The following is a 25,044-nucleotide window of genomic DNA, read 5'->3' as shown; positions in this document are numbered from 1 at the left end:
TAAGAAACTGGCTTGGCTCTAGCACTTGACCTGTAGCTTTTGCCCTTCCTTTGTCTTCCATCCCTCTTCTATTCTCTCTTCTTATTCCCCTTATTCCTCCCCCTACACACGGACTTCTAGGCTTTCTTTATGCTCCCTTAGTTTTACTCTGCCCCTTGTTCTTGCCTTTCTAAAGAAGAGACTTTGATCTTTAGCCTTACTTCAGGCAGAATCCCCAAATAAAGTATCTGCCTCAGTGTATAGTAATTCTTGCATTCCCCAAACTGGGTCTGAAGTTTAGTAGATTTCATTAGTGTCCTCATCTATTATCAGGGGGAAGTTGGTCTTCCCACTTATGCTTGGGCATGATAGAGGACCATGGGCAGAGAACATTGGATGAACATTACTAGGATTCATCAAACCAAGGAGGGTCAGAGGCCCCATTTTACAAGATGTGATGGGAAAGCAGTGTGGGGTCTTGTTTTTCAGTTTTTGAGGTGAAGGAAGGTTGTTCTAAGTCTGAAAGTTTATTCATTGACCTGGGCTGCATGAGACTTTTTTTCTACTATATGGAACTACTCCATGTGTAAAGACAGAGTGCCCAGCAGCAGGAGCAAACCAGAATTAGCCATAACTACTAAGCCTCTTGGCCACATTCACTTAAAAAGATGGAACTGGGGCTTCAAAGCAAACTGTATTGGCTTAATACTAAAGGTGAACAGAAATGAAAAAATCAATCACTTAAGTGGTTAGGAATGAACTCTTTGGAGCCAGACTGCTTGAGTTTGAATCCAAGTTCCAAATCCATGTCGTTTGGATTATCTAATTGCTGTGAGGTGTGGTCTTTTTATTTTTATTCTTTTATTTTTGTTTTTGTTTTTGTTTTAGAGAAGGGGTCTTGCTATATTGCCCAAGCTGGCCTTGAAGTCCAGGGCTCAAACGATCCTCCCACCTCACTCTCCTGAGTAACTGGGACTACAGGTGCACGCCACTGTACCCAGCATTCTGATTTTTAAAATGAGATAACACAATTGTGAGAAGTAAATGAGATAATGCATGTAAGAGTACTTGGCACATAATTCTCCATAAATTTTAGCTATTTTTAGCTCAGAGAAAAGCTGCTCTTTCTCCTACTTGGACTTTAGGGAAAATGACTGGCAGCAACTCCTGAAATGTCTTAGAATATTTGTAAAACATAACGTGTGTCTTAATTATTGCTAGTAAAAAGGTCTTGCTGTAATCTTTCAAAAACAAATTTTAATTGTGAGTATCCAGATTTTACTTTACCTTGATGATGCAAATGTGTGCCTCATGCACCAGGAGAGGCAGTTTGCTCCCAGATCCTCCTGTTTAGTGACATCTTCAAAGGCCACACCAACTGTATAGTCCAAATGCTCATCCACCTCCACCTCCCAGTAATGGTGCCCTCGGACTGGAATTAGATTTCCCATGACAGCAACACACCTGGTTTTAGAAAGTGGAAGCATGTGTGATTTGGGGTACCCTAAGCCTGGCTGTGCAAATCAGTGAAGCCAGCTGCTGGGATCAATCAGTCGGTGGTCTGCCAATGTGGTGGTAGGTGCTTCTGGACACTTAACTTGTAAAGCACCCTTAGCTCTCAAAGCTCAGTGGGCTGATACTGAAGATTAAAGAAGATTATGATACAGCTTGGTAATGGGAGAGGAGGAGGCACTAAACCAACAGAACAAGTTTTGTTTGCTCTTTAAAATTGTTGGGGCTTTTATAGAAAAAGGTTTGGTTCACTTGTTCATAAAAAAAGAAAAGGGTTGAAAATATACAACACAGCACAGTTAAGGGAACCATAAGCTTGAAGTTCACCACCATTGCTTATTGTACTAAATGAACATGGAAGGCCTTTGAGGTAGCTATCATGTTAGGGATGACTCCTGGAGGAAGACAATAATTCAGAGGCCAGCCCAAGAAGAACAAGATAGCAGATTCCTCACAGATCATTAAAATCTACCTCCTTACCCCACTGCTGCTGACTGGGCAGGGCCCTGGACCTCTTTATTTGCATGTCAGGGGAGCCGGCTCCCCCCTTGAATGTACCAGACCCTGGGGGGGGGTCACTGGGCCCTAGATTTTTGGGGGGTCACCAGCCACTCCAGGGGCAGGGACCATTTCTTCATTTTCTGAAAGCACTTTAATGATTCCCCTTTCCCCAAACTCCAGGGAATGGAGGGGGGACCCCGCCAGCCAAAACATTCCCCCCTTTCCCAACCCCCATCTCCTCTTCTAGCCCATGCCCTTCCCCGGTGGAGGGAGGGAGCAGGGAGCCCTCACTCTCCATGCCCCTTGCTTGCATCTGTATATAGTGTGAGCAGCAAGTAACCCTCCTCCTCCCTCCCCCCACCCCTCCTCAATGTAGTGGCCTTGGATATCCTGTTTGTTAATAAAGACAATTCAACCAGCAAAAAAAAAAAAAAAAAAAAATCTACCTCCAAGGTTGCACTGGAAACAATTATACTGACAAAGGTTAGAGTAATGTTTTGTTCTACATCAGCAAAGTATCAACACAGGAAAGTTTTCAGTGAAAATCAAATTATATTGGTATCTCCAAAGTGAATGTTCTACCTATCTTCTTCAGGAGACTCCTACATTAACCAAAATATATATAGCCCTCAACATCCCTAGAAAGATTTGTTCAGTTTAAAATTTTCTCTCTACTCTCAAAACCCCAAGTTCTTACTGCCCAAGCAAAGCTTTGGGAAGGAGGCTGCATGTTGGTTAACTTCTACCTCAGTTACCTCACCTATAAAATTAGGCCATCTCTGCTTCAAGCTCCAGACTCACATTTCCACCTGTTGTTTCAAATTCGGAATGTCCCAAATGGAAAGTCATATTCCCACCCCTCTTATCTACCAAAGTTTGGGGTGTAGTGGGGAGGGGTACATACTTCTCACATCTCCATTTTGGTTAATATAGTCATTATCTACCTGATAACCCCTTGGCAGAAAACTAAGATGGGAATAATGTAGTGGCTACAAGGTTACCTTCTAGTTTTAGTCCTGCTTCAACCCTTAATAGCATTATACTCTTGGGCAAGTTACTTCTCTGTGTTTTAATTAGTTTTCTCATCCGTCAACTGGGATTGATAATAGTACAGACCTCACAGGGCTGTTGGGATGATTGCATGAGATGAAGTATATTTAGCACTTGGTAAGCACTTTATAAATATGGCAATATGATAGTCCCTGACTCATCTCCCTCTCTGTTGCCCTTTAAACAGGTGACCAGCTAGCCTTGTTGGTTTTATGTGCTCAACAGCTGTTGACTCCACTGGCTCCTCTCACGTACCCTGCTGCATAGTTAAGCCCTCCATAGTCTCCTCTCTGGTCTCCTTGTTTCCCATCTGCCTTTGCCTTTCCTTTTCCCTCTCCCTCCCCAGCTCATGTTCTACCATGCACTGAAATCTTTCTGAAATGTAATCTGATCTTGTTCCCCTGCTTTAAATCATCCAATAATTCTCACCACATAGAGGGTAAAATCCAAACTTTTATTGTGTATGTACTGGACTTTCTCTGACTTTCCTGCCTCATCTTCCACCTCTTCCCATCGTGGACCCTATATTGCAGACATACCAAATTCCTCATATTTCTCCAAACATGATCTTTTTGGCTTCTTTCATATGTACATGTACAAAGCAACTATCTGCCTTGTTGGCCTAGAGAACTCCTATTTATCCTTCATGCTTTTGTCCTTCCAAGTCTTTGTACTTGGGGCTCCTACAATGCTTTGTCCATAAATCTACCTTACCTTTAATGTGTGTGCCTTTTGCATGCACGTCTCCTCCGCTTGAGATCTGAGTCTTAGGTGGGCGAGGACTGTATCTTTATCTATTTATCCCCCAGGACAGCACAATGTTTCACAGGGCAACAGCTACATTGGCAACTGGATATTAAAATGGGACTGTCTAACTCAGCTTAGCTGGATCCCCAGAAGCCAAGAACCAAACGATGCGTGTAAAGAACTCCTGTATTTCATGGTGAGATGTTAGAAATAGACTCCTAGGCAGAAGTTTAGAAGGAGAGAGCCAAAAACTGGGTTCATAGCTTTTCAGTGTAACAACAAAGGGTTGAATTTGAAGATGCTTGAGGCTTTGCCCAGAGAGCTTTCTTATTCACACAAAGGAAGAGTGAAGTAGCAGTGGCCTCATCCAAGGTGTGTATTTTCCCAGGACCAGGTGTGACTGGCAACCACCACAGGGATGCTGTCTTAGTGCTGTTTTTGAGGGGGTCCTGTCCAAGAGGGCTTTCTGTGGGGGTCAAGGAGACCTCAGCAGAAAGATGCTAGAGTTGTGTGGATGCAAAGGTTGAAGGGTAGCAAAGGGCCCCTGGAGGGAGGGGGACTGCCTGGGGCCCACAGCTGTGGTCAGAGGGGCTTATGACAGTGCCCATGAGAGTAGCTTTAAATGTTGCTTTGGTGCCAGTCAGGCAAGACCTTTATTGCTGCTTACTCCTCTCTACACCCTACAAACCTGGGTTGAAAGGGCAGAGGAGGAAAGGACAAAATCTTTTCCTCTGCACCTGCTCTTTCACACTGACACTTGCATACAGTAGGTGCTTAACCCATGTGCAATAAAAAGGCCAGCAGGAAGCCAGGGTCAGAGGAAGAGCCAGCTGAGGGGACTATCCAGGACCCAGGTAGGGAGGCTGGATAGTTTTCCATCAGCGGCCCTTCCAGCCCTAATAGGAGAGCCCCTTTGCTTCCCTAGAAGATCCTCTTGACTCTAAAAATCAACCTACCAAGAACTATTTTTGTCCTGGATATCAGGAAGCTGAGAGGCCATATTTGTGTTAATCCTAGAAACTGAATTAGCCCTTGAAGTTAACCTGTGTCCTTTCTTTTCTCCCATTGCTTTGATTTTTCTATTTCAGTATTTTTATTTGCCCCTTATTTTGTCTGTTAACTTTGGAAAGAAGTAAGGAATATGTAAGTAATTTCAACATATGTTGTGTACCAAGCTTTAGAAATAGCTGGACCAGCCAGCCAGCTTCTTTGGTGGGCCACCCCGCCCACAGGTCATGCACCAGCACAGTGATGGTTTTCCCCTCACTTTGGAACAGTCTCACTCCATGGCCAGTTTTCTATCAGGAGTTTTGCTATAAGGTACCACAGTGCAGGAGAAAGAGCACTAGGCTAACCGGTGGGAAATCTAGGTCCTTGTTTCTGTTCTCCCACTAGCCCACAGCATGACCCCTGTGAAGCAGAACAGAGTCTGGGGGCAGGGAACATAAGGACTTCCTAGAACTAAATTAAGCAGAAAAACCCCAACCTTCGAAGTCCAAGTAAATAACTTTGTATTTCAGCTGTGGCAGGAAACATACTCTTCATTTGCATAGGGTGTACACCGAGTAAATGACTTTGTAACTTCACTTTAGCCTCTTCATATGCATAGGGTGTACACCAAGTAACCAGTGGGAACCTCTAGAGGATATTTAAACCCCAGAAAATTCTGTAACCCGGCCCTTGAGCCGCTTCCTTGGTCCGTTCCCACCCTGTGGAGTGTGCTTTCATTTTCAATAAATCTCTGCTCTTGTTGCTTCATTCTTTACTTGCTTTTTTTTTTTTTTTTTTGAGAAGGAGTCTCACTCTGTTGCCCAGGATGGAGTACAGTGGCGCCATCTCCGCCCTGCGGGTTCAAGCGATTCTTCTGCCTCAGCCTCCCGAGTAGCTGGGATTACAGGCACGCGCAACCACGCCCAACTAATTTTTGTATTTTTAGTAGAGATGGGGTTTCGGCATGTTGGCCAAGCTGGTCTTGAACTCCTGACCTCAGGTGATCCGTCTGCCTCAATCTCCCAAAGTGCTGTGATTACAGGCGTGAGCCACCGTGCTTGGGCTCTTTCCTTGCTTTGTTTGTGCGTTTTGTCCAATTCTTTGTTGAGAACTCTAAGAACTTGGACACCCTCCACTAGAAATACCTGTCCCACCCTCATGACCACTGGCTGCTCCAGCTCTGGCAGCCTAAGACCCGGGGACCATGCCCTCCCAGGGGACTACGCCCTCCCCTGACCTCGCCCTCCCAGGGGGCTCTTCTGCCGGCACCTGCCCGACCCCTCTCACCCACACTCCTCTGGGTCCCCTCCCCACTAGGCTCCCCTCTCCTCACTCATTTCCGGGATTCCTTTTCCCTCAAAGCTGCCTCCATGCCATATTCGGATTTGACCTGAATAGCAGGGCACCTTCGGGAAGTTCACAGAGCGCCCTTGTGAGAGGTTGACAAAGTACCTGGTGAAGCGGGAGTCGCTGGATGACAGCTCCCTGGCGGGGATTCTCCTTTCACTTCGTACGACCGTAAGTCCATCTTCAGAAATGATCAGCCAGGGATGGCAGGTGTCCTTGTTTAGGCGAAAGTAGCTTCCTGTGGGAGGAGGAGCACACAGAAGACCCGCAGCCAGTCACTTGCTTTCTCCCCGTGGGCGGTGGTGGCCGGCTTAGCTTCGTGTGGGATACACCTAAGCCTGGACCTGGCCTAGTAATAGGCGTCCCGTTAACAAAGATGGCAATTAACACTCATTGGGCAGTCTTGTGTGCCTAGTATGCCCTTCAATCCTCACTACGACCCTTAGAAACAGGTGTTACTATTTCCATTTTGAAGTTGAGGAAATGGAGGCACAGGGTGGTTAAGAAATCAGCTGGCAAATGATAGAACTTAAACTTGAACCCCAATCCCCTCTGATTCCAGAGGCTGTGCTCTTCACCTCTAGCTGTAATGCCTATATATGGATAAGAATGTCTAACCTATTTGCCAAGGGAAATAGGAATTGAGGGACTTCTTTTTTTGTTTTTTGTTTTTTGAGACGGAGTCTCTCTCTGTCACCCAGGCTGGAGTACAGTGGCGCCATCTCGGCTCACTGCAAGCTCCGCCTCCCGGGTTCACGCCATTCTCCTGCCTCAGCCTCCCAAGTAGCTGGGACGACAGGCGCCCGCCACCACGCCCGGCTAATTTTCTGTATGTTTTAGTGGAGATGGGGTTGCACCATGTTAGCCAGGATACTCTTGATCTCCTGACCTTGTGATCCGCCCGCCTCGGCCTCCCAAAGTGCTGGGATTACAGGCGTGAACCCCCGTGCCCGGCCTGAGGGACTTCTTAATGATCCATTTGACTTGCAATTAGGGCAGTGGGGGACACCCCTGAACTCCTTCTGGGCTGACTTGCCACATGTCCATATCTGTGCATATTCATCAATTTCCCAGTGCAGTCATAGCATCACTGGGTCTGCCACAGAGTGGCCACTTTGGGTCCCAGAGACTATGTGGGCTGGGGCACAGACCTATGGTGTGGACTGTAGCTGGCTCGCTCCTCACGCTGGGGCCCCCCATGTTGAGGGCTCGCACACAGATAATGTAGCTCCGCCCCGGCTGCAGCTGCACCAGGGACTCGCAGGTCGGGATGCCTACAACAGACCTGTACAAGGAAGCAGAGCTGCAGTCAGAATGGGGCCAGGACACCTGGGCCCAAGCACCAGGCATCCCTTTCAAAGCTGGAAGGTTTAACTCACTCTTGCGCCCCTGTCCTCTGATCCACACTTACAGCAGCACAGCCAGGAGTGCTGGCTGCCACTTGGCATTCCCTCCCACAGTCTCTGGTCTGCTCTTGTCACTTCATTGCTACTTCTTGTGTTTGTGGCTGTCTCCTCTCCAAGTCCCTCATTCTGGTTTCCCAGGCACCCAGCACCGCGCTTGGCATATGGCTAACACTGCATCATGGAGTGTGCATGCAGTGGAATCCAGTATGTCTCTGTCTGTCTGTTAGGATCATAATGTCTCTGAGGTCAGGGGCTGAGTACCGCTATTCTTAGTACAGTGCTGGGCCCATAGAAGGCCCTCACTTCAGCCGGGTGCGATGGCTCACATCTATAATTCCAGCACTTTGGGAGGCTGAGGCCGGTGGGTCACTTGAGGTCAGGAGTTCGAGACCAGCCTGGCCAACATGGTGAAACCCTGTCCCTACTAAAACTACAAAAAGTAGCCAAATGTGGTGGCAGATGCCTGTAATCCCAGCTACTCAGGAGGCTGAGGCAGGAGAATTACATGAACCTGGGAGTTGGAGGTTGCAGTGAGCAGAGATCATCAGGCTACTGCACTCCAGCCTGGGCGACAGAGGAAGACTCTGTCTCAAAAAAAAAAAAAAAAAAAAAGAAGGTCCTTGATTCATGTTTATGAACAAATAATTCTAACTAGAGCTGAAAGGGTTAACTGCTATTAACCCACTGAGAACAGCTGCCTATTGGAAATAATTCAAGGTATTTAAATTGTACTATACAGAAATATAAGCCCATAATTGCCACTGCCTATATTGCTGCGGTTGCCAACCCCATGTCAGTCCAGTGGGCAAGAAAAGTCTTTAGGATGAGGCCCATTTACCAATACAACATCCTCACCCAGATGAGGCCAGGTTGTCTAGGTTATCTTCAGGCTGCAGCTCTGGGCCAGAGGGGCACTTTTATGCATTCAATAAATATTAACTAAACTCCTCAGGTTCCAGGCACTGTATAGGGAGGCCCTCAGAAAAACCAAATGTAGTTCCTGCCCTCATAGAGCTTCCAGTCTAGATGGGAAGAGCAGCATTTTTCAAGCAATCACTGGAAGGAATGTAAGATGGTAACCATGACAAGTTGACAGTGTGCTATAGCATATAATGGTGGGGGGAGGATGGCTTTTGAGCAGAGCTCTGAAGAATGCTGAAGAGGTAACTGTATGAAAAAGGGACAGAGGAGTCTCCTTCACAGGAGAAGCATGTGCCAAGGCCCTGTGGCAGGAAGGAGTGTGAAAAGTAGGAGGAACTGAAACGTGACCAATGTGGCGGGAGCTTTAGAGGGAGGGGAGCTGATGTGAGAGGAGTTGGAGAGGCAGGAAGGGGCCAGAGCCTATGAACGAGTTTTGCCTTTTCTTCCGCCATGGGCTGCCATGATTGGATTTGTACTGGAAGAATATGCAACAGCTCTCAGGTCATCTCTCAGGTTACTGACCAGCCCTCTGGTGACCTCATCATTGTGAGTTGGTCCCAGGTGTCAAGTGCGCCTAAAGTATCAGCATAAATTGCAAAGGAAACCTGAACCCTTAGGATGGCCAGAACCACTGGACACCCTGCCCCACTCCTGAGTATCCCCAGAGTGGATTACCAAGGTCAGCCTCCATGTGGCCATGGACATGCAGATTCCACCTGGAACAGATGGATGGGTGGCATATGGCCATGTTTCAAACCTGGCATTTAGCATAGAAGAATCTGCTTCCGTAACAGTTGACACCAATCCCTCTTCATTTCTCCAGCTCCAGGTCGGTGCAACCCTGTGCTCCACAGCAGGGGAGCCCCTGGTCCTGGTGGCTGGTGCTGGCCTGCCTGGCTGGTTCATCCCCTTTCACAAGCTTCTGTAAACCAGAGGTAAACCTATGCTTCCTCCATCATAGGCTGCTGTAAACTCAGGTTCTGTGAGCCCTTGTGGTCACTGAGTCCAACCCTTATCAATTTGTGAACCCCTCCAGCTCTCAGAGAATGAGGGGTGAGCATGAGCTTCCAGACAGTCTTCTATGATAGATGAAACATTCTTTGTACATTGAGCTGTGATCTCTTTTGTTTTCGCCTATGAGTTTCACCCTCTCCTCTCTGAATTCCAGCTAAGTGGGTCTTTCAGTTCCTCCAGCTGCTTACTCCTGCCCCCAGGGTGTGTGTCCATGCAGCCCCCTCCCACTGGAGCACCGCTGCATTCACTGTTCTTGGGGCTCAGTCTTTCCCATCTGTTCAGGTCTCAGTTTAAACATCTTCTTTATCCAAAGTGGATCCTCACCTCCACCACCATTCTCTGTTTTATTACATTTCTTTTTCCTTCCTAGCACTGCATATTTTGCACATTGGTTTGTTTTCTTGCCTTTTGTCTATTTCCCCACCAGACTGTCAGCCCCATTAGGGCAGGAAATTTATCCATCTAGTTCCCAGTGCCTTGCACAGGACCTGACACCACCCAGGCACTCAATGCTTGTTGAATGAATGAATGAATGGGAAACCTTACTTCAGCTAAAACAACAACAAAACCTGAGGTTCAGCCAACTTATTCATTCACTCATCATTCACCTTCAATAATAGCATTCCAGCTACTTCTCATGAACACTAAGCAACCAAAAATTGAGATTCCTGTGTATCAAAAATGCCAACCTTCTCTTCAGACTCCATATACTTCCTAAGCCATGTCACTGTATCAGGTGTCAGGGCTCTCGTGCCCAGCAAATGCCCTTATGACTCACTCAGTTACACCTGAGGCCTCTGGACTTTCAGCCTGGGTCAGCTCCACAGTGTACGAGTCCACAGGATTCAGGTTCCCAGACTCCCAGCAAATCAGCACAGCCTCTTCACAGCTCCTTATCTCTTTTGTTTTTATAATGGGGGGAGAAGGCGCTAAATGTGGGAGAAAGGGAGAGATGAACAACTGTTGGGTTCATTTCCAGTCATTTTGTTCAGAGCCACGGACAAACATCACAGCCACCTTCTTCCTCCCACAAAAGAGATTCAGTGCAATCAAAAGCAAACCAGGGAATCCCTTCCAGATGTTTCTGGAGTAGAAGATGGTTGCAAGGTTTAAATGTCAGTGTGACGGAGAGTGGCAGTTTTTTATATTTTGAGACCAACCATCAGAAAATATCACTGTCAGCTGAGCACAGTGGCTCACTCCTGTAATCCCAGCACTTCGGGAGGCCGAGGCGGGTGGATCACTTGAGTTCAGGAGTTCGAGACCAGCCTGGCCAACACAGTCAAACACCATCTCTGCTAAAAATATTTAAAAAAAAAAAAAAATCAGCCAGAAGTGGCAGACACCTGTAATCCCAGCTACTCGGGAGGGTGAGGCAGGAGAATCTCTTGAACCTGGGAGGTGGAGGTTGTAGTGAGCAGAGAGAGCAGAGATCATGCCACTGCACTCCAGCCTGGGCGGGACTCCATCTCCCCCCAAAAAAAAAGAAAAGAAAAGAAAAAAATGTCACTGTCAAACTAGGCGTGTAGATTTGGTGTATTAAATAGAAGAAACAAAATGTACACAGCTCTTCCTACCCTTCCAAATGAAATCAAGAGCTCTGCCTTGTCTAGAAACCCACGACTCCTGTGTCCCCTTGACTGAAAGCCCTGTTATAGGAAATGAATAGCCCATTACCTGTCATGTACACTGCATGCTCGCTAGAGGGACTGGGGCCAGCCCTGTTGTGAGCTGTGACCCAAAATTCATACTGGGTATTTGGCACAAGGTTTGTCACTGAGCAATATGTTTCTTTGACGGTCACTGTAAATTCTAGGGGGGAAAAAAAAAAGATAAGAATTCAACCCTAAAAACTGGCCAAGTGGCTCCAAATTCATTATGCCGAATCCCACAGTAGTAGATTACAAAACTGGCTGTAAATTCCTCCCATCCCTGTATGCACTCCCTCTGCAGCATGACTTTGCTGCTCCTTCCATTCAGAGCTTCCTTCCTTCTCTCTATTCCTTGAAACTGGGCTTAGCTGTGTGACTAGCTTTGGTCAATGAGGCAATAGCAAATGATGAAGCAGAGGCGTGGGAAGTGCTGGTGCACAGAGGCTTGCCCTCTTGCTGCTGGGGACGCTTCCATTACCATGTGAGCAAGCCCAAGCCAGCCTCCTGGAGGATGCGAGACCGCAGGGAGAGAGACCCCAGCTGCCCAAGTCCTCCTGGCTATCCTATCTGAGACAAGTAAATGAGGCCATCCTAGACCAACCAGCCCTACCCAAGGTGGTTCAGAATAGAACTGTTTGGCCAGTCCACAGAATTAAATAATAGGGCCGGGCGCAGTAGCTCACGCCTGTAGTCCCAGCACTTTGGGAGGCTGAGGCAGGCGGATCACAAGGTCAGGAGACCGAGACCATCCTGGCTAACATAGTGAAACCTCATCTCTACTAAAAATACAAAAAATTAGCTGGGTGTGGTGGTATTTGCCTATAGTCCCAGCTACTCAGGAGGCTGAGGCAGGAGAATCACTTTAACCCGGGAAGTGGAGGTTGCAGTGAGCCGAGATTGTGCCACTGCACTCCAGCCTGGGCAACAGAGCAAGACTCCATCTCAAAAAAAAAAGAATAATAATTGTTTGTTATTTTAAGCCACTAAGTTGTAGGGGGTGGGGAGGGGGTTTGGTTATGCAGCAAAAACTGACACAACTCCAGACTTCCCCAGAATCTTGAAAGGCAGTGATAACTCTTAATTTACCTTCAGATATCAGTTCCTTTATAGCAAAATGGTCAGTTTGAAAGATCTTTATAGATTGCCACAACACAGCCCCAATACAATGGCTTCTGTGTATCTGCAGGGGTGCTGGCAGGGTTGATTTGTGGCAAAAGCTGGGGTTAATCACGTCTGACTTCCTAGTCCCCAACCTCCCTTTTCAAAGTTCCTTGCCCCCCATCTTTCCTGGGCAGAAATACCATCCTCAGCTTTTGGAACTCAGCCCTCCATCTGCATGGTCTGCTACAATGAGCAGACCTTGGGGCAGGATGCCTACACACCTGATCCACATCCTCATTCTGCCATAACTCACTGTGTCCTCACGGACAGCTTCTTTCTCTCTGAGTCTCAGTTTCCTCGTCTATAAAACGGAGATCTCTAAGTCTCTTTCCAGCAATCCCATTCCAACCCCACATGCCCAGGACAGGCACTGTCAGGCTGGCCCTGATCTCTTGAAATCTTCAGATGCTCAGCTGGGGCTCTTCTGTTGTTTGACCCTCGCTCCTTAAGAGAGAATGGCTTATTGATTATTGTAGTGTGGGGGGCCCTACCCCAGCTATAACCCCACACCAGCCAGTCCCATTTCTGGGGAAAAGGATGTTGGCCAAGAGCTGCCCAGAGTGGAGGCTAGGGGCCATCTCAGGAGTTGTCTCCACCTGGGATCAGCAGCAGCCCTTCCAGGCTGCAGAGGCCCCCTCACCTCTCATGGGGTCTGCAGATGAATCCTCCAGTTTCTCCTGCAGCACAAGGCTGCTGTGAGAGGAGCACCAGCCTGACCCTTAGATGCCAGGACAAGCTAGAATCCAGCTAGCCCAACCTCCTTGACAAGGGGCGCCCCTGGTCCCTCCTGCACACAGTGCAGCCAGAGACGGGTCCCAGGGACAGCTCTGACCCAATGGCTGTAGATACGCTCCAGACCCCTTCACCTGGCCTTACCGTCCTCCCCAGTCAGGCCCCATCATGCCTTGCTACCCTTTCTGCCCTGCTCACCTGCCTGCATCCAATCCTCTGCACGTGTAGACCCATCCTGTCTCCACTATCCCAACTGCCAGGAAGATAGGGCCCAGGTCCCTGGGGAGCCTGAACTGTTCCCATGAACATAAGCATGTTCCTGGCAGAGCCTCACCTGCTTGGTCCTTCCCAGGTGAGCTGTCCTGCACTGGCCGGTAGGACAGCTGATAGCTCTCCACGGTGTCATCGGAGTATAAGCTCCAGCACACTCGGACTGAGGAACCTGTGGCTGAGTTAGGGGCCTGTGGATTTATGACTGGAGCAGAAGGAGCTAGGAAAAGAAAAGAAAAATAAAAGAGGAACCTCTAATAGAGGTGTGGGGTGAGAGTGGCCCCTTTCCCATGACCATTGATCCCCCAATGAAGCCACAGCCTTTGGGAATGGAAGAGAAAGTCCAGAGTAGACAAGGATGGGGACACACAGCCTCTCAAACATGAGTCTGCAAAATACAACCAGTATATTCATTCTTGCTTTGACAAGTGCAAATGAGCTTAGGGAGCAGGGGTCGGTGGCAGGGACTCAGACTAAGGCATAGACTGGGAGTCCTGCTCCAGGTTGTGGGTCCTCTGGCCCTTCTGTGGCACTTAAAGACGCAGGACAACGAGGATCACAGCACTGCTGCCTCAGCAGAGAGAAAGAAGCCTTCAACAAGGAGGCTCTGCTTTCATTGATGGTGTGGGAAAAGGGGGCATCCAGGGACCATCTCCCACATTAGTGAGAGAACATTGGGGTGGCCCAGTTGTGCTTTTCAGAACCAACTTCTTTAGAGTCCATCTACTAAGCTAATTATTTTCTTCTCTGTAGGTGAGTACTTCTATCTTCCCCACCCCCATACAATCTCACCCACACAACCGAGAATAAGAACAAGTGGTGTTTTCCCTCCATAATTCTTTCTTTTTTCTCTCTTTGAGACAAAGTCTCGCTCTGTCGCCCAGGCTGGAGTGCAGTGGCATAATCTTGGCTCACTGCAGCCTCCACATCCCGATTCAAGCGATTCTTGTGCCTCAACCTCCTGAGTAGCTGGGACTGCAGGTGCACACCACCATGCCCAGCTAGTTTTTTGTATTTTTAGTAGAGACAAGTTTTCACCATGTTGGCCAGGCTGGTCTTGAATTCCTGACCTCAAGTGAACTCCTGCCTCTGCCTCCCAAAGTGCTGAGATTACAGGTGTGAGCCACTTGTACCCGGCCCTTTCCTCTATAATTCTTCTCCCATGGCAACATCTCCCTCCATCCCAGACTTTTAATATCCTTAGTTTCAAAAGTTGAAATTGATCAACCCATGTAAGAGCACAGCTGAACTTAAAGGAGTTTGAATTTGGCTCATCCTTTGCTTTCTGGTCCAGAGCTGAAAGATCATAACGTGACAGAGGCGAGGAGGAAGACAAAGAACTTATATCCCCAATGACAAAGTTCAGGGTGCTCAACAGATGCCCTGCTAGACACTGTCAAATACAGCTTCACCTGAAGATGCAGTGTAAGAAAATGGATGTTCTGGGAGCTTTTAACCCCTCAGGAAGCACTAGATGCAAGCAGGAAGGTGATGGTTTATGTAAGATCCGTACACAGCGAAGTGAAGAAAAATGTCTCTGCTTCTCAAGCACGGATTTGGGCAATAGTGCCTTTCCTTCCCAATGACTAAGCCTGATTATTTGGGCAGCACCATTCCTAGTGGGGAAAAGAACCATCCAGTGGACATCATAGCTCCATGAAATCTCTCCTTGACCCAGTGATTCTAAGAATGGTCCCTAACATCTATGATTAAATATTTGCATTATAGTATGGTTTACAATGGTAAAAAAAAAAAAAAAAAAAAAAGTTAGAAACACCCCAGTATCTAACAATTGAGGATTAAATAAACAAATTAAAGTATGTAGCCACTAAAGTGATATTATAAAAGAATTTATCAGGGTGAGAAAATATCTATCAAAATTGTTTTGCTAAAAAAAGAGCATATTACAAACAGCAGATTACAAAACAGAATGACTCAAGTTTTATAACAAAAATACTGTGCAAGGAAAAACCTAAAATGGTATACACAATATTGTCCACAATCATGTTGTTCAGTGTTGGTGAGAAAGGGAAAGCAAGCAGTTGAAAAAAGAGGAATTACAGACTATCCTTATAAATAAGTAATTATAATAATATTTTATTGTCTTCCATTTTCTTGAGACAGCTTCTCACTCTATCACCCAGGCTGGAGTGCAGTGGGGCAATCATAGCTCACTGCAGCCTTACTCTTGGGCTCAAGCAATCCTCCTACCTCAGTCTCCCAAGTAGCTGGGGCTATAGGTGTACGTTGCCACCCCAATCTAATTTTTAAGATTTTTTTTGTAGAGATGGGGTCTTGCTACATTGCCTAGGCTGGCCTCAAACTCCTGGGCTCAAGCAATCTGCCCACCTCAGCCTCCCACAGTGCTGGGATTACAGGCGTGAGTCAGCATGCCTGGCCCACAATAATACTTTAAAGAGCTACTTGGCACCATGTAATATGTTGTACATAAGTTATCTCATTTAATTCTTGACATATTCCTATGAGGTATTATGATGTCCATTTTTACAGATGAAGAAACCAAGACTCAGAGAGGTTAGGTGAATTGTCCAGAGTCACACTGCTAGGAAGTGGCAGAGTTGGGATTCTCACGAGATCCATAGAATTCCAAAGCCCATCTCTTAGCCACGATGCTAAACACAGATACCCAGGAGGAACCTCAGAGAGGTCAGCCTCTGTTCTCACTTATGAGCCATAAAGACAAAAATAGGAAGTTTGAGGGAAAAAATACTTTTTTAGATGGAGTCTCGCTCTGTCACCAGTTTGGAGTGCAGTAGCGTGATCTCGGCTCACTGCAATCTCTGCCTCCCGGGTTCAAGCCATTCTCCTGCCTCAGCCTCCCAAGTAGCTGGGATTACAGATGCATGCCACCACAGCCCTGCTAATTTTTGTAGTTTTGGTAGAGATGGGGTTTCACATGTTGGCCAGGATGGTCTCAATCTCCTGACCTCATGATCCACTCGCCTTGGCCACTCAAAGTGCTGGGATTACAGGCGTGAGCCACCACGCCTGGCCTTCTTTCTAAATCTTTATGATTTTTTTCAGACATCGACATTTCCTACTCAAAGCTCAGGGGTTCTGTGGGGTTTTCTACAATAAAATCATATAATCTGGCTGGCCATGGTGGCTAACGCCTGTAATCCCAGCACTTTGGGAGGTCGAGGCAGGTAGATCACGAGGTCAGGAGTTTGAGACCAGCTGGCCAATATGGTGAAACCCCATGTCTACTAAAAATATAAAAAATTAGCCAGGCGTGGTGGCAGGTGCCTGTAATCCCAGCTACTCGGGAGGCTGAGGCAGCAGAATCGCTTGAACCCAGGAGGCTGAGGTTGCAGTGAGCTGAAATCACACCATTGCACTCCAACCCAGGCAACAGTGTGAGACTCCGTCTCAAAAAAAAAAAAAAAATATATATATATATATATGTGTATATATATGTGTATTTGTATGTATATACATTTTATATATATAATTTGCAAACAGAGGCAATTTCTCTTTTTCCTTTTCAATTTGGATGCCTTTCTATCTTTCTCTTGCTTAATTGCTCTGGCAAGGTCTTCTAGCACTATGTTGAATTGGAGTGTTGAGAGTGGGCATCTTTGTCTTGTTCCTGATCTTAGAGGAAAATATTTCAACTTTTCACCATTGAGTATGATGTTAGCTGTGGGATGTCATATATGACATTTCTTATAATGTTTGCTCTAATCTTTATTATTTCCTTTCTTCTGCAAAATTTGGGCTTAGCTTGTTCTTTTTCTAGTTCCTAGAGGTGTAAAGTTAGGTTGTTTATTTGAGATCTTTCTTCTTAATGTAGGTGCTTATTGCTATAAATTTCCTTTGTAGTATTTCTTTTGCTGTGTCACGTAAGTTTTGGTATGTTGTGTTTCATTTTTATTTATCTCAAGATTTTTAAAATTCCCTTTTGATTTGTTCTTTGGCCCATTGATTGCTCAGGAGTGTGTTGTGTAATTTCCACATATCTGTGAATTTTCCAATTTTTTCTTGTTATTGATTTCTAGTTTCATACCATGTGATCATAAAAGATACTTGAGGCCAGGCAGAGTGACTCAGGCCTGTAATCCCAGCATATTGGGAGGCTGAAGTTGGAGGATTACTTGACACCAGGAGTTCAAGAACAGCCTGGGCAACATAGTGAGGACTCATCTCTACAAAAAAATTGAACACATTGGCTGGGTATGGTGGCATGGACCTATAGTCCTAGCTACTTGGGAGGCTGAGGCGGGAGGATTTCTTGAGCCCAGGAGTTGGAGTTTGCAGTGAGCCACAATCACACCACTGTACCCCAGGCTGGGCAACAGAGCAAAACCCTATCTCAAAATAGTAATGATAATAACAATAAAAGATACTTGATACAATTTCATTCTTCTTACATTTGTTAAGGCTTGTTTTGTGGCCTAACATGTGATCTAGCCTGGAGCAGAGGGAGACTCTGTCTAAAAAAAAAAAAAGACTTGTATACTGAAAACTATAAAACACTGATGAAAGAAATTGAAGCAGACACACAAAAAAGGGAAAGGTATCCTGCATTATAGATTGGAAGAATTAAGATTGTTAAAATGTCCATATTATGCCAAATGATCTACAGATTCAAGGCAATCCTTATCAAAATCCCAACAGCAGTTTTTTTGTTTGTTTTTGTTTTTGTTTTTGTTTTTGAGACGGAGTCTCGCTCTTGCCCAGGGTGGAGTGCAGTGGTGCGATCTCGGCTCACTGCAAGCTCCACCTCCCAGGTTCACACTATTCTCCTACCTCAGCCTCCTGAGTAGCTGGGACTACAGGCACCCACCACCACGCCCAGCTAATTTTTTGTATTTTTAGTAGAGACAGGGTTTCACCGTGTTAGCCGGGATGGTCTTGATCTCCTGATCTTGTGATCTGCCCACCACGGCCTCCCAAAGTGCTGGGATTACAAGCATGAGCCACCACGCCCGGCCCCAACAGCAGTTTTTACAGAAATAAAAAAAAAATCCCCAAATTCATATGGAACCACAAAAGAACCCAAGTAGCTAAAGCTATCTTGGTAAAGACAAAGCTAGAGGCATCACAAATTCTGATTTCAAAATATATTACAAAGCTACAGTAATTGAGACAGTATGGTACAGGCATAAGGACAGACACATAGACCAATGAAACAGAATCGAGAGCCCAGTAATAAACCCATCCAAATGATCTTTCTAAGGGTGACAAGAGCACACAATGGGGAAAGGATAATGTCTTCAACAAATGGCATTTGGAAAACTATATCCACATGCAAAAGAATGAAATTTGATCCCTATCTTACACCAGAACAAAAGTAAACTCAAAATAGATTATTAAAGACTTAAATGTAAAACCCTGAAACTGTAAAACTCCTTAAAGAAAATACAGGTGAATAGCTTCTTGATATTGGTCTTGGCAACGATTTCTTGAATTTGATACCAAAAGCACAAGCAACAAAACAAAAAATAGGTAAATGGCACTACATCATACTAAAATATCTTTTGCATAGCAAAATAAACCATTAACAGAGTGAAGAAACAACCTACAGAATAGAAGAAAATATTTGCAAATTATTTATCTGATAAGAGACTAGTATATAAAAAAATAAGAATCTTCTGCAATTAAATAGCAAAAAACCAAACCAATTAAAAAATGGGCAAAAGACTTAAATAGATATTTCCCCAAGAAGACATATAAATAGTCACCTTGTATATGAAAGAGTACTCAATATCTCTAGTCATCAGGGAAATGCATATCAAAACCACAACAAGATATCACCTCATACCTGTTAGGATGATATTGTCAAAAAGTGAAAGGAGGCTGAGCGTGGTGGCTCAGGCCTGTAATCCCAGCACTTTGGGAAGCTAAGGTGGTCGGATCATTTGAGGTCAGGAGTTCAAGACCAGCCTGGCCAACATGGTGAAACCCCATCTCTACTAAAAATACAAAAAATTAGCGGGGCATGATGGCGGGTGCCTATAATCCCAGCTACTCGGGAGGCTGAGGCTGGAGAATCACCTGAACCCGGGAGGCAGAGGTTTTAGTGAGCCAAGATCATGCCATGTACTGCAGCTTGGGCGACAGAGCAAGACTCTATCTCAATTTAAAAAAAAAAAGTGAAAGGTAACAAATGGTGAGACCGTGGAGAACTGGAACCCTTATATACTATTGGTGTGAATATAAAATCATGCAGCCACAATGGAAAACAGTATGGTGGTTCCACAAAAAATTAAAAATAATTTGGTTGTGGTGGTGTGTACCTGTAGTCCTAACTACTCAGGAGGCTGAGGTGGGAAGATCATGTGAGCCCAGGAATTTGAGGCCAGCCTGGGCAACATAGCAATACCCTGTCTCTGAAAATATTTATATATATATCAGAACTACTATATGATCTACTAATACCACTTCTGGGTATGTATTCATCAGAACTGAAATAAAGATCTCAAAGATACCTATGTTCCACGTTCATTGCAGCATTCGTTATTCACAATAACCAAGATATGGAAACAACCTCAATGTCCATCAATAGATGGATGGATTTTAAAAAGTGTGTGTGTGTATACATATGGAATATTATTTAGCCTTAACAAAGAAGGAAGTTTTACCATTTGTGACAACATGGATGAACCCTGAGGACATTATGCTAAGTGACATTAGCCAGTCACAGAAGGACAGATACTCCGTGATTCCACTTACATGCGGTATATAAAACAGTCAAACTCTTAGAAGCAGAGAACGGAATGGTGGTTGCCAGGGGCTTGGGGGAAGGGGAAATGGGGAATTGTTGCTCAATGGATACAAAGATTAGTTATGCAAGATGAGTAAGTTCTAGAGGTGTGCTGTACAACACAGTACCTGTACTTAACAATATTGTATTGTACACTTTAAAATTTGTTAAGAGGATAGATCTCATGTTAAGTGTTCTCATCACAAGAAAGAAAAAAAGCTCTGGGTAGTCTGAGCTTGCCATGAAGTACACACACAGGTGAGCACCTGGAATGGTGTTAATGGAGCCCATCAGCTGCTCCACATCAGAGAAATCCAAGGTCTGGTCTTCAAACTCAGGCTGTGCAGAGATTTCCACGTCTGTTTTTGCTTTCAGGAATTTCCCGAGTCTGTTGGTATAAAAAGACACACTGACTAGAATGGAGGGGCATTCTCCTTAGTGTATATCTATAGTGCTGAGTCACTGTCATAAATGAAGAGGGGCTCTTTGCTGAACTTTCATTTAGTTACAAACAGCTGCTGGCTGCCATCTACCATCATTTTTGGAGATTGACCTAGAGGTCATCACTGGGGATGGGTGGGATTGGTTTGTGCCTTTGAGGGAGAGGAAAAAGGGTAAGGCCATGTCAGAGGGTTGGTGGGGGCGATCTGCCAACAAGATCCAGAACCACACCCTCTGGAAGATCTCTTAGGTGCTAACCTGGGAGTTCCCACTCTCAAGTCACTCCAGGCCCAAGATGTACCGAGGGTCCAGACTCCCCGGGCTTCTCCACATGGTCAGGTGCCCTCAAGTTACTGCTCATGGGACTCTGGGTCTCCTTGTATCTGCTTCCTGGCAGTCACAAGGTTTGTAAATGGCACAGGCAGAATGTGAAACCAGGGCCAGGCATGGTAGCTCATACCTGTAATCCCAGCACTTTGGGAGGCCAAGGCAGGCAGAGCACCTGAGGTCAGGAGTTCGAGACCAGCCTGGCCAACATGGTGAAACTCCATCTCTACTAAAAATATAAAAAAATTAGCCAGGATGGTGGGGACACCTGTAATCCCAGCTAGTTGGGAGGCTGAGGCAGGAGACTCACTTGCCCCTGGGAGGCAGAGGTTGCAGTGAGCTGAGACCGCGCCATTGCACTCCAGCCTGGGCAACAAGAACAAAACTCTGTCTCAAAAAAAAAAAAAAAAAATTGAAACCAGTTCCATCTTTGCAAAAATCACTGCACTTAACCCTTACATTATGAAACTTCTGTGTTCATGTTGCTTTATGGACGTTTATTTTATTTGATTCTCACAAAGCTATCCTCATTTGTAGATAAGGTGGCTCCTGGACTGATTGGATTTGCCCAAGGTCATGAGGGTAGCAGGATTTCAACTCCTATCTGTCTGACTCTAAAATGTGCATGCTTTCTGCAACTGGATAGTCTGGGTCCAGGCATAGCAGGGGGATGTTGGGGGTACTCCACAGATCTCAGTTCTTCCTGGTGAAATGAGGGGCTTGTGGAGGAGAGCTGCTCACAGGCTTGTTGACTGAGCCTCACCATATACGCTCCCTGCTAGCCCTGAGATCCTGAGATTCAATACTAGATACTCCTAGCGACCATACACCATCAGTCCAAAGCCAGTGCTAATTTACTCAGGATTGACACAAAAGCTGAAACTGGAACCATATAACCAAATGGAACTGAGTCTATTTGGATATCTAAAGTTGAAAAAGTAGAAAAAAGAAATACATATTAGAATAAATGTATTACCTGTCAGCCATAGCCACTGCATCCTAAAAAGGAAAAGGAGAAAATATTAAGTTGATTTTGGAAATACATTTCTTTTTTCTTTTTCTTTTTTAAATGGAGTCTCGCTCTGTCGCCTAGGCTGGAGTGCAATGGTGCAATCTTGGCTCACTGCATCCTCCACCTCCCAGATTCAAGGGATTCTCCTGCCTCAGCCTCCCAAGTAGCTGAGATTACAGGCACGCGCCACCACACTCAGCTAATTTTTGTATTTTTAGTAGAGACAGGGTTTTGCCATATTGGCCAGGCTGGTCTCGAACTCCTGACCTTGTGATTTGCCCAACTCGGCCTCCCAAAGTGCTAGGATTACAGGCGTCAGCCACCGCGCCTGGCCGGAAATAAGTTTCTTTTACCAACATATTGTTATAAATATGTAGATAGATATAACTATATATTTAATAATACATATTGTTACATCTTACATATATAGGATAGTTATATAACAATTGATATAACTATACATAACATATAATAACATAAACATAGAAGAAAACTTGGAAATTAGGAAAAAGTTAAAAAGCCCAGCTGTATCCCATACCCTAACAAAACCACCCTTATTTCTGTGCATTTTCTTCCATACCACAGTACTGCTTTTCCGCATTAACATTGTCACGTGCCTGTGGTCCCAGCTCCTTGGGAGGCTGAGGCAGGAGGGTCATCTGAGCCCAGGAGTTCAAGGTTGCATTGAGCTATGATCATACCACTGTCCTCCAGCCCAAGCAGCAGAGCAACAACAAACAACCCACACTATGTGAAAAACCAACAAAAAGAAAAACCAACAACAAACAACCCACACTATGTGAGCACTTTCCATGTTATAAATGGTCTTTTGGGCCATCAACTTGAACACTTGTATAACAGTTAATTGTGAACAGTTAATGAATGGAAATGCCATCATTTACTTAATGGTTCTTCTTTTGTTGAATGTTTTGTTGTTTCCAATTTTTCACCATCATACATAACAGTGAGAAGCCCACCTTCATGTTTATCACTTTCTCCACGTTCTGCATATGGTGGGCCCAATGAGCATTGATGTTTCTTGCAGTGCCTGCCAAATTGCTCTCCAGCTTCATTCACTGGTCCCTCACCCCTAGCACAGCAGGAGGGAGGCATGGTTGGGCTTTGAGGAGCAACTGTATGCTTGGACAATGTGGGGGCCACACTTAGCAACCAGGAAGCACTGGAGGCCAAAGGCCCCTCCCCCACACCCTGAACACCAAATCTTCCTCCTACTCCTGTGGCACCTTGTGAAGAAAGGGGACCCCGGTTCTGATTGAAATTGAAATTCCCACAGCCCAGCCATGTAGAGGGTTGGGTAAGATTTAATTTGATTTCAAGAAAATTACGAAATGGATTTTTTTTTTTTTTGCATGTCTGAGTTTGTGAGGTAAGATTTTTAATTGCTACACTTGTAACTGGGAAATTTAAGGTGCCTTTTGAGTCTTGACAACTTTCTCCCCAGAGCTCCAAGAGGCCATCTGAGGTGGCTAGAAAACTCTTAGAGCACGGTTTTTGCTCAGCTCAGCTCCAGGATGAGGGGACAAGTATCTGGGTGACTAGAACAGAGGAACAAAGACTGGTGCTGCCTCCGCACTGGGGGAGGGAGAGAGTCCGCTGCTGTGAGTCTGCCTGGCCACTCATGTGGAAGCCATGCAGAGAGATTGGGCCACAGCCTCCCCATCACAATCATCCAATGGAATCAAATGGATGCTGGCCATAAAAGTCGATTCCAATGCCTCCAGGAGGAAAGAGGACAACCTAGCTTACCTCAGCCATAACTGTCGTTTCCGTTTATCATTCCATCTCTTTTCTTTATATTCATTATTTCATTTCGTTTCATTACTGACCTTTATGAAATCCACCTTCTCCTCGTGACACATCTCTTCTATTGTTTCCATCAGTTCTTTGCAGGTATCTAGGTTTTCTCCACAGCTGACCAGTTGTCCATATAAGGCTTCCAGCTTCTCTTTCTTTTTCTCCCCTAGAGCTTGTATTTTTTCCTCATATTTTTGAGCAAGTGTTTCCAAGATCTCGTTGTAATGTGACTCAAAGTTTTGTTCTTGTTTTCCAAAATTCTCCTGCAAGACAGTTGACCTCAGTCATCACTTCAGCGCATGTAGTGTGTTGATTAATTTTTTTTTTTTTTTTTTTTTTTTTTTGAGACAGAGTCGCGCAGTGTTGCCCAGGCTGGAGTGCAGTAGTGCGATCTTGGCTAATTGCAACCTCCGCCCCCCCAGGTTAAAGTGATTCTCCTGCCTCAGGCTCCTGAGTAGGTGGGATTACAGGTGTGCATCACCACACCCGGCTAATTTTTGTATTTTTAGTAGAGATGGGGTTTCACCATATTGGCCAGGTTGGTCTTGAACTCCTGACCTCAAGTGATCCGCCTGCCTCAGCCTCCCAAAGTGTTGGGATTACAGGAGTGAGCCACCGCACCCAGCCGGATTAGAGTCATGTCATTAGAGCAATGAAAATGTGTGCCTATCGGAACTATTTTAGTTCCTCTACTTTGTCCTCTCATCTCTTGTCAGGATGTTGGAATGGAAGCTGAAGGTGCTGGAACACAGTTGTCTCCAGCCTAGACCCCAGGAATAATCTAAACAAAAGCACTGCTTTCTCTCCTGGCAGAATTTTGCAATCCACTTCCAGTTTCAACTACCTTATATCACCATGACAAGTGACCAGGGAGATTATCAGTGATGATTCTGCCTGATATTGGACCTTAATGTGGGAATATTTTCCCTGAGAGATTCCCATCTACCATTCCCTCCTGAGCTCTTAACATCTCATGAGGCTCCTCTTCACTCCCTTGTGCTTGGATCATACAAACACCAAGATTAAATCAACAAGGATCATATCAACTAGGGGAGAGACGAAGGCAAAGGGGGAACAAGGGTTGTGACCTGGCAGCACTGCTTACAGATGAGAAGTTGCAGGAGGGCAAAGGGAGGGTTCTGACAATATTAATCCAGGAGCACAGTAGATGAGAAATACTAATATTAATATTAATAGACTATATATTGCTTATATTGTCCCCAGAGCTCTGCAAGCTCTAATGGATGTCATCCTCATCAGGTGATGGGGACATTTCCAAGGAAGAGGATCTTATCAATCATTCAGGGAGTAATTACTGAACACCTGCTATGTGCATAGGACTTGCTCAGAATGGTGCAAGAGAGAGAAAGGCAACCGATGAACTTCCCAGTGTTGAGTATGAAAGGATGGCCTTGGGGTCCTCACTGAGGATGAAGGGAC

At 45.5% G+C, this 25,044-nt stretch overlaps 1 protein-coding gene across 5 annotated transcripts in view; it reads right to left on the bottom strand.

Annotated features, from left to right (window-relative positions):
• Positions 1–25,044, bottom strand: part of FSD2 (fibronectin type III and SPRY domain containing 2) — a 63,451-nt gene that overhangs the window by 2,215 nt on the left and 36,192 nt on the right. For 2 of the 5 annotated variants that reach the window (XM_065548316.2, XM_015453196.3), the window contains exons 4-12: positions 23,637–23,867; positions 21,754–21,776; positions 20,276–20,397; positions 13,347–13,502; positions 11,145–11,279; positions 10,246–10,396; positions 7,278–7,411; positions 6,232–6,364; positions 1,267–1,443 (exon numbers count right to left, since the gene is read on the bottom strand). In XM_065548316.2, the coding sequence (XP_065404388.1) occupies positions 1,267–1,443; positions 6,232–6,364; positions 7,278–7,411; positions 10,246–10,396; positions 11,145–11,279; positions 13,347–13,502; positions 20,276–20,397; positions 21,754–21,776; positions 23,637–23,867 (1,262 nt within the window). The remainder of the gene's footprint in view (positions 1–1,266; positions 1,444–6,231; positions 6,365–7,277; positions 7,412–10,245; positions 10,397–11,144; positions 11,280–13,346; positions 13,503–20,275; positions 20,398–21,753; positions 21,777–23,636; positions 23,868–25,044) is intronic. The other 3 variants (XR_012415279.1, XM_065548317.1, XR_012415280.1) reach the window with 3 other exon arrangements.

Source organism: Macaca fascicularis, chromosome 7, assembly GCF_037993035.2.
Source record: "Macaca fascicularis isolate 582-1 chromosome 7, T2T-MFA8v1.1".
Lineage (NCBI taxonomy): Eukaryota > Metazoa > Chordata > Mammalia > Primates > Cercopithecidae > Macaca > Macaca fascicularis.
The sequence above is the reverse complement of the archived record's forward strand: the minus strand, read 5'-3'. Positions and strand labels throughout refer to the sequence as shown.